Here is a 15,564-nt window from a genome sequence, read left to right as displayed (position 1 = left end):
TATGGAGATAGAGTGATCACACCTGTTTTGTTTTTTTTTTTTAATATTTCATTTTTTTATTTGTCAGGCAGAAGGGGGGAGAGAGAGAGAGAGAGAGAGCGCACGCATACAAGCAGGCAGAGGCAGAGAGAGAAGCTGGCTCCCTGCCGATCAAGGAGCCCATGCGGGACTTGATCTCAGGACCCTGGGATTATGACCCGAGCTGAAGGCAGCGGCTTAACCCACTGAGCCACCCAGGTGTCCCCACACCTGGTTTTTTAATGAAGGCCTAGCTTCCCATTCAAAATTAAAACTAAACAAGACTCATTACCCAGAATGAGAGAGATAACCAGTACTTTTCCAAGACAGCCTGTGTTTTAGGACAAATTCATCATTTTCATGGGAGAGAGGTTTATGTTTTGCCAGAGGAAAGGAGGGGCCTCCTTGGCTGGTTGCTTTCTAGAAAACATGAAGAACCTTGTTTAGGTCATACAGAGAATGGTGTCCTGGAGGTTGCACTCAGGCAGGACTGGATTTCAGAACTCACGAATGCTGGATACCAAGAAGCACACGTTAGATCCTAGCTTTGCTGAATTTGAAGACTTTTCACGAAATCCCCACAGCTCCTCTTTGAAGTTCTTCCGTGTTCTTCTCCACTCAGGAGGTCACTGAGGGAAGAGCTTCTGACCTTGTGAAGGGATTGTTAAAAATGATGTCCTTCCCTTCTTAATGATATCATTTGGCAGTATGCACTCATAAAATTCCCCATTCCCTGTGTTCTAGTATTTCACTTTTAGGATTTTAAGAAGGCAGTTAGAAAGATGTAATATTTGTGAAAAGCTACGTTTTTTGAAGTTTTAGGTATAATGACAAAAAATTTGAAATGAAGTATTTAATAATGAAAGACGAATCTAAATACTAATATCCTAGGAAACCTTTAAAGATCATGACAAAGAATATTTAACTGAAGAGGGAAATGCTTACAAAATGTTGGGAAGTGAAAGGAACATGTCACAAAATAGTGTATCAATTTAATCTTTTAAAAAAGATTTTATTTATTTGTTGGAGAGAGAGAGAGAGAGAGAGCGAACGCACAAGCAAGGAGAGTGGGAGGCAGAGGGAGAAGCAGGGTGCCTGCTGAGCAGGGAGCTTGATGTGGGGCTTGATCCCAGGACCCTGGGATCATGACCTGTGCCAAAGGCAGACACTTAACCGACTGAACCACCCAGACATCCCTGTATAGTACATAGGTTTCTATACACATATAGTAGGTGATCAGAAAAAAGACTAGAAGCATGTATTCTTAAATGTTGAGCGCCTACCCTAGGTGACTGGAGTGTTACTTATAATTTTTGTTGAGTTTTTATGTATTTTTTTTTCAGTGAACATGTGCTAATTTAATAACCAGAAAACACACTATAATTAAACAGGGGGAATTATATGCCAAATGGCTTGATTGGTTCCTCTTAAGATTATCCTTGTAAACCTGGAGAACTACTTGCCATTAGCTTTGCAAGGAACCCATTTTCATTAAATGCTTTATCCTATCCCCTTGTCAGCCACTACCTCTATGGATCTGATGTCATTTGGCAAAGGCAGATGTGTGTATATGTGGCAAAAACATGCCCAGTTCATCCATCTATCCATCCATCCATCCATCCATCCATCTGCCACCCATTCATCTGTCCGTCCATCAGTCCATCTACCCATCCATCTATCCAGAGTTTATCAACTGTCCATTGTGTTGTAGATACTGTGTGAGGAGTTGTAACTCAGTGAGGAATAAGATGGCAAAATCCCTGCCTTTAAGGGTAGAGGAGGGAGCTGTACAATAAGCAAGATCACATGTGATAGGGGCTATAACAAGATAGAAAATCATGGGGGACTACCGTATACAATGTGCTCAGGGAAGACTTCTCTGGAGTCTTTTGCTGAGCTAAGGAGAAGCAGCAGTCACCATGGATGGTCGGGCAGTGGGGGCAGCAGTGCAAAGGCCCCATCACATTTTATGAACTGTCAACGACCAGAAAGACAGGAGTAGAGTAGGAGGGAAGGAAAGTTCTTCACAGGAACTCCAGGAGTTATTTAAGGTCTTGGAGGCTCTAGTAAGGAGTTTAGATTCTATTTGAAGAACACATTAAGTATCTTTCCAGAGTCACACAGTCCAGCCTTGGCATTGTCAGGACTGGAACCCAGTCCCCTGGCTGACAGTGTACTTGGCACAATGATGTGCCTTCAGCAACAGGGATGAGAGCCTGGGCTGAGGTGTGTGGTTCAATGAGATTCCAGAACCACCAGAAGCAATTTCAGGCTAAGTGAGGGAAACATAAACACTCCAAGTGTTCTTGATGCCTGTCCTAAAGAGTGTGCGCATGACTACTTGCTTACAGACCAACTGGAAGAGCCACAGATTAGGACTTAGGAGACTTAGGTGTTAGAAGTCTCTTTGCCAGCCATTTGAACCAAAAATGTTTACCACATTCCCTCAAAATAAATATTTATGTGCATGTGTGTTCAGGTACAACTATATTATTTACATTTATATGTGTCTATATGAACACATATATTTACATTTATATTTATACTTAATATATGGGATTATTGTGGAAGAAAACATGTAATAGCAGCTATTAGGAAGCACTGAAATTTCATAAATTTTAGTCTATTTTTGATATCCTGGTGTCTCTGCTAAGTTTGATGATGGGTTTTTAATGAAAAATAACCTCTAGTGAGATTACCAGGGAAAAATACAAAAAGAAATATGATCTAAAGCTTGTAAAAAAATCTAAGTTAACAAGTGGTTTTAACTCTTTCAGAGCAAGAAGAACATGGTTAGTGTGGACAGTGCATTGCCACTGGCAAAATGAGAGGATTGCTGGGTGACTTAACCCATTTTCCTCTAGTCTTTGCTGATGAAGAGCCTAGAGAGAGTAGAAGAAGGCTCATCAGTAGGGTAGAAATTCAAGACCAGGAAAGGTTGTAGAGAAGTTGGTCACTCCTTTCCTTGAGTTCAAGTCTATATCCCAAGTCATTTATATACTGAGTACAAAATACCTGCTTGTAGGATTGAGGATCGTTCATTGCTGGTAGTGAACGTGAGAGGGGGCACACAACAGGTAGGGGAGATGGCCTAATACTCCCTCACTTGCCTAAGAAGGGATAAAGGGAATTCTAGAAATTTAGACACCTAAGCTTGTGTTATCCCTGACAAAAATTCTACAATGAATTATTAATTATATGGTTTGTGGACTTTCAGAAATAGAAGTGCCGAGCTCCCTTGACTTTCAATGGGGTATGACCTGATAAACCCATTATAGGTGGAGAATACCATAAGTTGGAAATTCATTTAATACACTTCATGTACCAAACATCCTAGCTTAGCCTCACCTCCCTTAAACGTGCTCAGAACCATTACAGGAGCCTGCAGGTGGGCAAAATCATCTAACACGAAGCCTATTTTATACTACCATGTTGAATATCTCATGTACTTTCTTGGCTACTGTCCTGAACATGAAAAGCAGAATGCTTGTATGGGGACACAATGGCGATGAGCATATTGGTTGTTTATTTTCATGATGGTGTGGCTGCCCGGGAGCCGCAGCTGCCCAGAGTCATGAGAGAGGATGATACCTTATATCCCTAGTCCAGGAAAAGATCCAAATTCAAAAGTGGAAGTATGGTTTTTACTAAGTGCTTGTTACTTTTACACTATCATCAAGTCAAAACTTCATAAGTCAGACCATTGCAACTCAAGGACCATCAGTAGTTTATCTGGGTACCAATTCATAAGAAATGTGGTGGTGGGGTAAACTAACTTTATTTCCTTCTTGATATAATTATAAGTGATTTCTGGTGGAAATACATAGAGAGAGCCTCTCAAACTCTTATAACAACTCCCATCCCCACCCCTAACAGCAAAAGGAAGGTTCTAGTTGCAAAGCCCAAAGTGGTCTGCTGCAAGCTTCAAGTGGCTTTGAAGTCAAGTGTTTTATTTGAAAAATCCATGTGGACTTTGCATTCCATTCAATTGTGTTTCCATATTTTTCTAAATATTCTATTACATTTTAATTTACAAGCTAAGCTACTTTGCTTTTCTTTTCTGAAACTCTGAGTACGAGTAACACTTCAGGACTGAACTTTGTATTTTCCCATGACTCTGTCTGCCCCCGGATCATGGCTCAGCTAAACTGATTTGTAGTTGCAAGCTCCAGGTTCAAAATGCGTTTGAGCAATGGGTCCATATCAGTGAGATGACATGTAATTCCCACAGTTACATTTCAACAATAATACCGCCAACAATACTACCACAAAAACTGTAACAAGACTCTGCCTTTATCGGCACCTGCTGTGTGCCAAATTCCTTGCAAATCACTTTGTAGGCTTCATTTCACCCCACCCCACAATGCCTATGTAAAATAGGTACCTGATGATTATAACTCCATTTTATAAGCGTGGAAACTGAATCCTTCTAATGTCCTATAGAAAGCAAATATCTATTTGGGGATCTAAATCTAGCTGGTCTGTTCCGAGTCTAATCTCTGCGTACTAATGCTTCTCAGAAAATCAAGAAGAACTAATCAAGAAGAATAAGGCGAAGTCCTTAGTCATTGTGGCTCCGAGACTCTGAGTTTACCGCCATCTTACTTTTGGCGCGGTGCTACAAGCCAAGCACAGTGTTAGATGTCATGGGAAGTAGGACTCAGATAAGAGGAGACCACGGCTCCAGGACCCAGCTCAAGCTATGTGTGTTTAGTTCTGGGCTGCGTGATGTTCAATTATGGACAATCTCTAACAGGTCTGGAGCACAGTGGGTATGGGAGACCTGACTTAGGGGGTATGATGCTGGGAATATTTTACTATGAAGAGAAGACTAAGTAGATGTGGTAGTTCTCCTTCTTGGTGTTTCTAGCAAATTGAGGGAGAAACCATTTTGACACTGATTTGAGAAGAGATGTTCTAGTTCGACATGATTTATAGTTTCTCAAGCAGTGACCTCTGTTCTTTCCATGGCCCTTGCTGGTCTTCCCCTGGGATCTGCCTTCTTTGTGCTGATGTTCAAACAGCATCTCAAAAACTTGAGAGCCCTGCTCCAGGAGACAGGACACCTGGGTTCTAATCTCAGAGCTGACCTACTTTTGCATTTGGCTTTATGCAAACCTCCTGATCCCTTTGCGTTACATTTTTTAATGCCTCTATCTACTTTACTGGGCCAAATGCGATCACGTGGATGAAACTGTTGAAAAGTATGAGACGTCATGCTTTCTTGTTACTAATAATGTCTGAGTTAGTTGCGACAATGCCTAAAGCCAGCATTATTGTTGAATAAATATCACTCCCACCTGTTGGGGAACATAGCCTGCAACAGCCACACTTTCACCTCCTCTCGATAGCATATTTTTAGACTTTCTGTAATGCTGCACTGCTGTTTTTCATTTTAAATCCGGTCTGGCTTCTCTCCTTAAAGCAAGAGGACTTTTAAAGCAAGTGGCTGCAAGTGTAACGCACATATATCGAATCTCCTTAGTCTGGGCTGTTAAGTAAGTTTAATTAATTTACTAAGTTAATGTTCCACTGCTAGCAACAGAGCCTCATTGCCATCAGCTGAGGAGAGGGAATTGAAAGCCTAAATGAGCTCATTTTTTCACAGTTGGAATTAGGGACCAGTTAGCCAGTTGTGTGGGTTTTCCAATTTCTCCATCTGCCCCCCGGGGGAATTCAGGCAATTCACTCCCCCAACACTAAGTGTGAGTAAGAATAGAAAGAGGGAAGGGGGAAAGAAGAAAAAAAAAAAGAAAGAAAAAACCACCTCTGCCCAACATTTGCTTCCATTTTTGGAACTGGAAGCATTGTGTGCGCATTGCTTGTTAAGTTGCGCTTTGGAGAAGCTTTTGCTAATGTTCCTAATAGATGCGGAAAAGAGAAAGGGCTCAGTGAAAGATATTTACCATGTGCATTTTCATTGCAGGGTGTGCAGATAAAAGGAAAACAAATAAACAATAAAAGAATGGAAACAAAATTACAGAAATTTGCAAAATTTGACAAATGGTGGCCTGTAGTTGCCACAAGCTAATGGCTTGCAATGATTAATAAGAGTAAAAATAATTGCATTTCATTAAGATTGATGACACCCCATTTAACCTCCCCTCTCGTTTCAGCCCTAAAGTGGAAAGAGATGAAGTTCTCATCTATAATAGCTCCTGTAACATTGCCATGGAAACTGAGGCAAAGATGGAGTGTGAGACGCCTAATCAGCCAATTACCGCCAAGATTACTGAGATACGGAAGAGCCGGGGCCAGAACACTCAGGTATAATCAAATCTTTTTTACAGACTGATTCAAACAGCTCAAATTAAATTTGTAATATTGTGTACATTAAAAAAAACAATTTAGTCCAAATGGCAGCGATATATAATATTAAATGCTCTCAAAGTTTGAGAAGCTGGTCTAATGCACAACATCTGAATTCATAGTTAACTATGGTTAATCATATATTTTCTCAAAAACAAATGAGTGCTGCCCGGGCTCTCTTAAAGCAAATTCTGAGCAGATAATCTCTTCAGCATTTTGTCCTGCTCTCCGCGTGCATGTTTGAAAGCGGCTTTCCCTGGTTTGTTTCTTCGTGAAATAAATGGCCCTCAATTTAACCAGGCCCTTCTGGAAGGTTTCCATATCACTCAGCCGTCCTCAGTCGGTGGGATGGTCATGTCTGCTGGTCCACCCAGCTCATCGGTTCTTCGGCGAGCCCAGTGGAAGCTTTGGCTTTTCAGGGGATTACGTGGAAATCAGAACGGCAAAGCACTGCTGGGACTCTACCTTAATTCATCCGTTTTGATATCATCTAAACCACTCCTCCCAGTGGCTCCCCAAAGAAAGTGCTCTTCACAGTCCCCCATGAGAGATTCCACAGCCTCCCCAGGGAATTTTCGAGAATCAGAATCAGAGGCTGAGGGCTCTTTGGAAATATATCAGATAATCTTTTACAACTCTCTGGGCTTCTCGTGATACACAGATAAAAAATATATTTATCGAGCACCTACTCCCTTAGGTGCCTTTTTCATTATGAAAGCAATTCGCAGTTTTCCTCTTTTTGTCTTGTTTATTTGGAACAAACATTTATGGAGCGCCGATTACATGCCACACACTACACGGGATTCTCCAGCGAATGCTGCTTCGTTCAGTCCAAACTGCGCAATCCAAACTATACTTCCTGGGTCTGTACGCATTTCTTTCTTTCTTTTTTAAATAATTTCCGACTAGTGTCAAAAATGTATGTAATTGCAAATAACATAACTTTTCTGTCCTTCCTTAGCTTTCCCCCCACCTTGGCCCCAGGGCCTCCCTGTCCTCACTTTCCCAGGCAACTCACACCCCTTCACCTTCCCTTCCGGGAAGTCTGCAGCAGCCTGTCACTTCTGGCCTCCTTGTGTCCCCCGAATAGACCTTTCCCTTTCCGTTCATTGCTCATTTTATCATCTCTGGGACTACAGTCCTCAGATCCTAGACTCCACGTCACTCCCGTGCTCCTTTCCTGCATTTGGCTCCCAGCGACGTCTCAGATATTTATCACGGGGCCACAGGTCTGCGGAGCTATTTGTGTATCAGTTTGTACCGTGGAATGAGAGCTCTGGGACACCACACAGTCTCTCCCCCTTCCTGAGCCTCAGTTTCTGCCTGGGCAATGATGTGAGTTGTTGGGTCGCCCGTGGGAGCGATGTCTCTGAAAAGGAGGGGGAGCCAGGTTAGGTTGCTCGGTGCTGAAGGGTGGGCTTTGGAGCTAGACTGCGGGGACTTGGACATATCACTAGCTACCTGGTGGACTTCAGACAAGTTACTTAACGCCTCTGTGCTTCCGTTTTCTCATCTGTCAAGCAGGGATAATACTAGTACCCACCAAAGAGGAGCCACTGAAAAGGTTCCCCCCGCTGAGTGAACGTCCACTGTTAGTCATTACTGGGAGCGCTAGTTTGCAAGTAGTAGAGCTAAAAATGATACGGCTTGATTTCACCATGGCTCGTGCTGCTTTGACCAGATCGTTTTATTTCTTAGATTTCATTTAATTTCTCATTGTCTCAAAGAATAATTTTGAATTTTTTCCCCCAGAGGCTTAAATGCCACAGTCTTCTTTAAATATCTATACTGCATGTATTTATTGAGCTGTAGCCATGTTCAAGGTTCTCTGCCACGCTCTGAAGGAGACTAGAAAGAGTAACATGGGAAGAGAGGCCATAGGAAGTAGGTAAGATTTGAGGAAGGACACATAGAGTCAACTCATCACAACTGGTGGGAAGGTTGCGCACCTCCAGACAAGCCCCTTCATTCAAGAGCTCCATTAACTGAGGTCCTTAAAAAGAGATGACATGACAACGGTAACACACCTAGTAATTGGGTATCCTAGCAGCCTGTGTGGCCGTCAGTCACTATGGGGGAAGTAAGCCATTCCGTCTTTGGACACCAGAAGCCATGTCTGTCAAAATCTTCTAGGCTAGTGCCAGAGTCTAGGAGGCTCCAGTCCTGGGATGTCTGGTTGCCCTTAGAGAAGTTGGGATGTCTGGTCTCCCTGCTCAGGTGTGGGGGGATGACGTGTCACTTGTGTTGGCATATACAGTTGCCTTATCTAGACTTGGAGCTGGGGAAAACCAGTGCTGACAGGTGGTCATCCAGGACTAGAATTCAGGTCTCCAGGTCTAAGTACTAGGTGAGAACCTTGGAACACTCGTTGCATAGACTGTTAATAAGTATTTTGTGATATAAGAGTCAAATACATTTGTGAAAGCTGGGCTAAACAAACTTTTATATATGTGTGTTTGTGTGTGTGTGTATGTGTGTGTGTGCATGTATATTATATATAATTTATATTTTAACCAAAGGATATTTGAGAGCATTCCACATGTAAGACATTATGTGACTTTCCAAGAGACGGTTTTTGTGTGGAGTATTATCCAAACTTGTTTGTTCATGGAACACTTTATTTTCAGAATTGAGGCTTGTATCTGTCCAGCTGTTCTCACTTTGGAAAATGTTGCTCATGCTATGCTCTTCCCCTACCATCAAGTGCGGGATCAGAGGTGGGAAAGATTATTTCCTGATGGGGCAGCTGTCTAGGTCTGCTGAAGTAGGTGGCATTTGTGTCTTGCCTTCAAGAGTGGCCAGGGTTTAGGCGTTCAGGGTTGCAGAGGGAAGGTGTTTCTGGTGGAGGGACCACTATGTACAAGTCACTGAGGCAAGAGCCCATGGGAATTGCGAAAAGAATATAATGTGTGTGAAGGGGATGAAGGAGTTGTCGGTGTGGGAAGGTAGCCTGGGATGGAGTGGCAGCTTAAGGGTTTGGCCCTTGAATTCATCAGGTGATGGGTCACCTTCAAGGAGGCTCCTCAGGATCACCGGTGTGCTTTAGTCACATTGATCTGGTTGCTGGGTGTGGGGTGCCTTGGAGAATCCAGAGAAGGCGGGATAGAGACAACTGAACTAAGGAAGTGATGGAGGGAATGGAGAGGATGAACACGCACAGTAATTCACACTTGCCACCTTGTATTAGTCAAAGTGTTCAAAGTTATGGAAAATGAAATGGGGAAAGTAGAAAAATGACATGATGACTTTCCAAAATGATCTTTGCAAATTTTTGAAATGTATATATATATATATATATATATATATATATATATATACACACACACACATATATTTGTGTGTGTGTATATATATGTGCTTATGACTCCCAAATTGTAATCTCCAACCCAGAGCTTTTCTGAACTTTTGACTCCCGAACCCTAGGGCCTACTGATATCTTCACTTGGATATGGGAGTGGCACCTCAAGTCTAGCAGATTCTAAATTGAACTCCTAATTGCTGCTGCTTGTCCCTGCTACTCCCCCGTCCCCCACCATCCCAGACCGAGCTGGTGGCAGCTCTGTCTTCTCAGTCGCTCAGGCCATGGAGCTATCCTTGATCCTCCAAATTCTCTATCAAATCCGTCAGGAAATTATGTTGGCTGTGCCTTTGTAGCAAGTAAGCTATCATCATCACTATCATGTTTTGCTGAGCATTGCAAGCCTCGCCCAAATGGGCCCCTGGCTTTCACCCTTGCCTCCCTTCAGTTTATATTAATGGGGCCCTAATGATCATTTCAAAATATGTCAGATGACTTCATTCTTCTCAAAAACTTTCCTGTGGCTCCTGAATTCTTCTCAATTAAAAACCAAGTCCTGACCTTTACCTAATGGGCCATTCTCTGCACCAACTCCCTCCTCCAATTTCTCTCTGCTTTCATTACTGATTTTTGTCACCGTTGTCTGCTCTGTCCCAAGCCATTGGCTCCTTGCTGTTCCTGGATGATGCCAGGCTTGCTTCCACACCAAAACCTTTGCATTTACTGTTCCTTTTGCTTGAATACTCTTCCTCCTCCTCCTTTTTTTTTTTTTTTTTTTAAAGTTACCACCTTTCACTTTTAGCTTTTTGCCGAGGAGTAACTTCCCCATTGAGGTCAACAGTTACGATCCTATTTAATACTGCAACCCAGGGCTGCTCACACCATAGATCGTGCTTGTAATTTTCCTTACTCTGTTCTTTTTTCCCGTAGTCCTTACCACCTTCCAGTGTACTACATAAGTTAAGAATTTATTATGTTTATTATTTAGTGTCTGGCTTTTCTTGCTAGAATATGATCTCCAAGAAGGCAGAAATGTTTACCTGGTCTGTTCACTGGTATATCCCAAGTAGCTAGAACAGAGACTGGATCAGCTGTACTAATGAACAGTATAGAAATGCAAATAAGGATAGTTAGAAGAAGCCGAGTCACATGTTGCTTCTTGAATCCTGTCCTCTGAAGATTGCATCTGAAAGGAAACACACACACATACACACACACCCCACAGGTACACACACATACATTTGCACACAAAGATATTTTTGTGTTATTTACATTGTTCTTCAACTTGTATTTTTTTTTATTTAATTTTTTATTTTTTATAAACATATATTTTTATCCCCAGGGGTACAGGTCTGTGAATCACCAGGTTTACACACTTCACAGCACTCACCAAAGCACATACCCTCCCCAATGTCCATAATCCCACCCCCTTTCAACTTGTATTTTTAAAAAAATCTAATGGAACTCTTTATATAAGCTCTTGAATACAGAGGAAGTTTGTTTTGCCTATGCTGTTTCCAAATGCTTAGAAGTATGTCTAGCACACAGCAGATCTCATTAACAATTATGGAATGGATGAGTAGATTTATAAATGAAGGAATACACCATGGTCTTCTTTTCATTTTAGCTCAGGTACATTTTTCTTTTCTTCAGAAGACATTGGTTATGCCTACTGTGTATCACTGTCATACACTGAAATGCGGAAATATATTAGAACGAGGAATCTGAAAGGATGCTGGAAGACATAGTAAGGTGCTGTAAGACTGTATGTAGGTCTGAGGGACCTTGTTTCTGAAGGACAAATTGGGTTGGATGGGTAGAGAAATCACAGCAGAGTAGACACAAAGCAAAGTGAGGTCAGAGAGAGAACTGGTAGAACACAGCCATATTCTTCTTTGGCGCTCTGGGAGAAATTCCAAGCTTGAGTCAGGGCAGACATTGAGGCAGGGTAATTAGCGAAGAGGTTGGTTGAAGAAATTGTTGGGATGACACTTCCTCTCTCTCTCTCTTTTACTCCTTCTCTCCCTCCCTTTTTCCTCTTCTGCCCTCTTTCCCCCTCCTTCCTCCCTCTTTCCCTTTGTACAGGAAGTGGTTGGACCTGTGGCTCTCAAGGTGAAGTCTTAAGAGTAGCTCATAAAACAAAGAAGAATGATTTGTTTGGGAGCAGGAGTTAGGTTTGGTCTACTGTGGATGTTAGCACCACTGTTAAACTCAGTTAAACCCAGGCATATCTGAAACTCTTGGGAAGGCGGGGGGAGGGGCAGGAGCACAACATCCTTTCCATTTCTGCCTCCAAGGAATTCCTTTATATTCTCTTGACTCATCCAGATGTTTTACCCAGCAATTTCAGTTGTGATAACTGGAAGAGGTTTCTCTGAACATCTGATCTGCCATATCAGTCGAAAAAGAAGTCTGAAAACAGCTCTGTTAAAGTTATCTGGGAAATGATTTTAGACCTAGATCCTATATGCAGTCACATACTATTTGGAGTAAGAACAAAGCGAAGATATACACGCTATACAAAATTCAGAATGTTTATCACCTTTGTGTGCACTCTGAAAAATGACATACTCTAGCAAATTGCAAAGGGAATCCAGGAATGGAGATGATGTGGGGCACAGGAACCAGTAATGAACCAGTAGCCCCCCAAACAGCAAAAAACATAGCATATTGTTGAAACGTTGTTGAAAACGTGGCTGTGAAACTCAGTATAGCTAAAATGGATTCTTAACCAGAGTCGGGGACCAGTTTCATGTAGGTATAATAAAAGGAGAACAAGAATCAGAAGCATAAATCTCTTTTTTGATAAAATGAGAAGACATGTATAACAGAAGCATTATATGAAGATGAAAAGTAAGAGAGGCGCAAATGGTTTGGTGGGGTCGGGTGGAGGTGAGTCAAAACTTTGTAAGTTCCTGCAAAGGGAAATTTAGATAAAAAGCAAGACAGTTTGGCCCCAAAGAACCTTAAAGAAGCTTTAGGTTTAGAGAAATGTAAGTACCAGGAAATAGGTCTGAGGCATGGTGCTCAAAGATATATGTGTGGGAGTTTCTTTGAAATCCCCTATAAAGACTGTCTAGATCCCTAGGACACTGCTCCTGCTTCAGCCAACCAGACACCTCTTCCTACCCCTCCATCCAGGATGAAGAGGCAAAATTTGTGGGCAAACTGAATTAGTAAGATATTAGTGAGGCATTAATATCTCACAGGGAGAGGGAGATGGAAACTGGGATTGAAATTTGGCAGATGAATGGGAAGTTTACCCACTGTTTAGAGAGAGGTCAACCTCCTCGGATCCTGCTAAATGCTTTTCTCTGCCCAGGTCAGAATCCTGCAACCCAAGTTCTCCTCCTTCTAGAAAGGAGACAAAGGTCCTTCTTTGGAGAGATTAAATCACAGTAAAAATCCACAGATTTTGACATTGGAAGCGTCATGAAGTCCTGCTTTCACAGATCATCCACTTAGGTTTTTCGTGCCTTGCTCTTATATGTGAATGGGTGGGATTCTGGTTTTGGCCCTGAGAGAATAATGAATTTTAAACTACCGCTTGCCATACGCAACTACATAACTAGTCAAAATGTATCAGATGATGGTCAGCACAAGGCTCTGATCCTTGAGAGAAGGGGAACACAGCAGGAGAGTGGTTTTCTGTCTGGGAGCACAACTCCAGACACAGTGCGCTGGGAAATAGAACCCAAGCAGAGAGAAGAGGGAAGTAGTTTCACTGGCAGGAGCAGTCCAAGATTGAAGTTCAGGGCTGCTTATGTAGGGAGCTGCTATGGAAAAGGAGGTAGAAGTAGGAGGGATAGAAAAATGTTTAATGAAATAATGACTCCCAATTTTCCAACTTTGTTGAAAGTTACAAACCCATAAATATAAGAAGATTAATGGATCCAAACCAGAGGAAACATAATGCGTGAGATCCATTATTGGAGTTCTCAGTAATTTTAAGATGTTAGTTCTTCCGTAAGTTCTATACTCTAAATTCATATTAAGAGTCAGTTCGATTCTAGTAACATCCCAACAGCTTGCTTGCTTCCTTCCTTCCATCCTTCCTTCCTTTCTTTTTTTCTTTCTTGTTTTTTCTTTGGTAGAAATTTCTAGCTGATTTAAAAATTTTATGGAAACACAATAAATAGCCAAAACTTCCTCGAGAAAGAACAAATTTTGAGGATTTAACACTGCCTGATTTCAAGTCTTATCGGAAAGCTCTGATAATTGATTGGCGCGTTATGATCTCATTTGAAAGAAGGGTTCTAAATGTATGTTTGAAAGCTCTTGCCACAGCATTATGAAACCCAGGAGAAAGGAATGACTAAAGGTCAGTATGATGAGGTGTACCCAAAATAAAATAACCAGGAGATCCTTAGTAACATTTGAGGCTATAGGACGGTATGGTGGGAAGAAAACCCAGATTTTGGAGGGTTAGGGAGTGGCAAGGAAATGCAGGCAGGAGGTAGTGACACGCAGGAAGAGAAAAGAAGGATGTAGATGAGTATTATGGCTGGCCAGCACCTTCCTTGTGCCCAGACTTATCACCATCACTAGTACTAGGGATGGTTTTTTCAGTTAAAGGTGCTTGGATTAAAGCTATGGTCTTCAGGTGTGTTACTCAACTTGACAAGACCAGGACTCCACAGGGTTCTCACAGTATCCATTCATCTAGTGACCACAGAATAGCTCCCACACAACCCTGATGTCAAATGGCCAAATCACCACCATCTTTTGGGAAATACCTATATTTTTAAATTTACCTGGGCCCTTTAGTGCACGTTTCCCTCAGGAAGATTGTATTTTCCTTAAAATTGAAGGATTTTTCTCTTGGGAATCCCATAGTACTGTACCAGGAATTTATCTTTTTAAATTATTTAAATTATGTATATTTATTAAAATATCTTCTCTCCCAACTAGACACTAAATTCTCTGAGAGTGGGATCCGTATTGGATTCCTCTTTGATGGATAGATTAATGAAGGTATATGTTTGCACTAGATTATTATTATTAATATTATTTTTAAAGATTTTATTTATTTATTTGATAGACAGAGATCACAAGTAGGCAGAGAAGCAGGCACATAGAGAGAGGAAGGGAAGCAGGTTCCCGGCTGAGCAGAGAGCCTGATGCAGGGCTTGATCCCAGAACCCTGGGATCATGACCTGAGTCGAAGTCAGAGGCTTTAACCCACAGAGCCACCCAGGCACCCCTGCACAGGATTGTTATTTAAAAAGCAAAGTCACATTGCTTAATTTGATCTTTAATTTTTGTTGAAGGGGATTCTCCTAGCAGATTGGTGTCATAGAGCAATGTGCCAGACTTTACATTTTAAAAATAATGTGTGTAGCTAGATAGAGGGTAATTTGAAATGACTTTCCATTCCCTAATTGGTTGTTTTCCTCCTGGTACTGAAACACAAAAATACTTTTCTGCTGTTGTTTCTTCTTCTCTCCTCTCCTTTTGATTTTTCTTCCCTATTTTTTCTTTTCTTCTCTTACTTTTTTCCTTCCCCTCTCTTCCTCGGCCTCCTGTATCTCTCTCCCTTTCCCTTCCCTCTTTTACTTCTCTTCTCTTCTTACTCTTTTTATTCCTTGTGTGTTATCAGATTTGTGTGGCTGTGAAGGTAGGTCCTACTGAAAGCAGGGTTGAGCTGGTTGTTAGGCCAGAGATCGAAGATGTAGGAACTCAACCATTTTTCTCTGATGTGGAGGAAATTTATGGAATCCCTTGTGCCTGTAGTATCTTTGTGAAGTGAGGCCCATAAGGTAAACCAGTTACCTGTTGTGAGGGTGGTTGGGGGCTCGTGGTGTGAGTTGAGAAGGCAGGTGGTTTCACATCTGAAAGAGAATTTCCCTCCTTAGGATGATTAGGCAGATGGCACAGACAGATACATGATGAACAGGATTCCTGTGACCTGGCTTGTAGTTCTCGAGAGGTCCTGTCTG

The 15,564-nt window shown here is 41.9% G+C and overlaps 1 protein-coding gene across 6 annotated transcripts in view; it reads left to right on the top strand.

The window, feature by feature from the left end:
- The window catches only part of PKHD1 (PKHD1 ciliary IPT domain containing fibrocystin/polyductin), a 456,881-nt gene that overhangs the window by 88,642 nt on the left and 352,675 nt on the right, over positions 1-15,564 (top strand). For all 6 annotated transcript variants that reach the window (XR_004285058.1, XM_032340236.1, XM_032340237.1 and 3 more), the window contains one exon: positions 6,135-6,285. Coding sequence is in view for 5 of the 6 variants with exons in the window: in XM_032340236.1 (XP_032196127.1) it covers positions 6,135-6,285 (151 nt within the window). In the remaining variant the exon portion in view is untranslated. The remainder of the gene's footprint in view (positions 1-6,134; positions 6,286-15,564) is intronic.

This window comes from Mustela erminea, chromosome 4, assembly GCF_009829155.1.
Source record: "Mustela erminea isolate mMusErm1 chromosome 4, mMusErm1.Pri, whole genome shotgun sequence".
NCBI lineage: Eukaryota > Metazoa > Chordata > Mammalia > Carnivora > Mustelidae > Mustela > Mustela erminea.
This window is presented reverse-complemented; position numbering and strand designations above follow the sequence as displayed.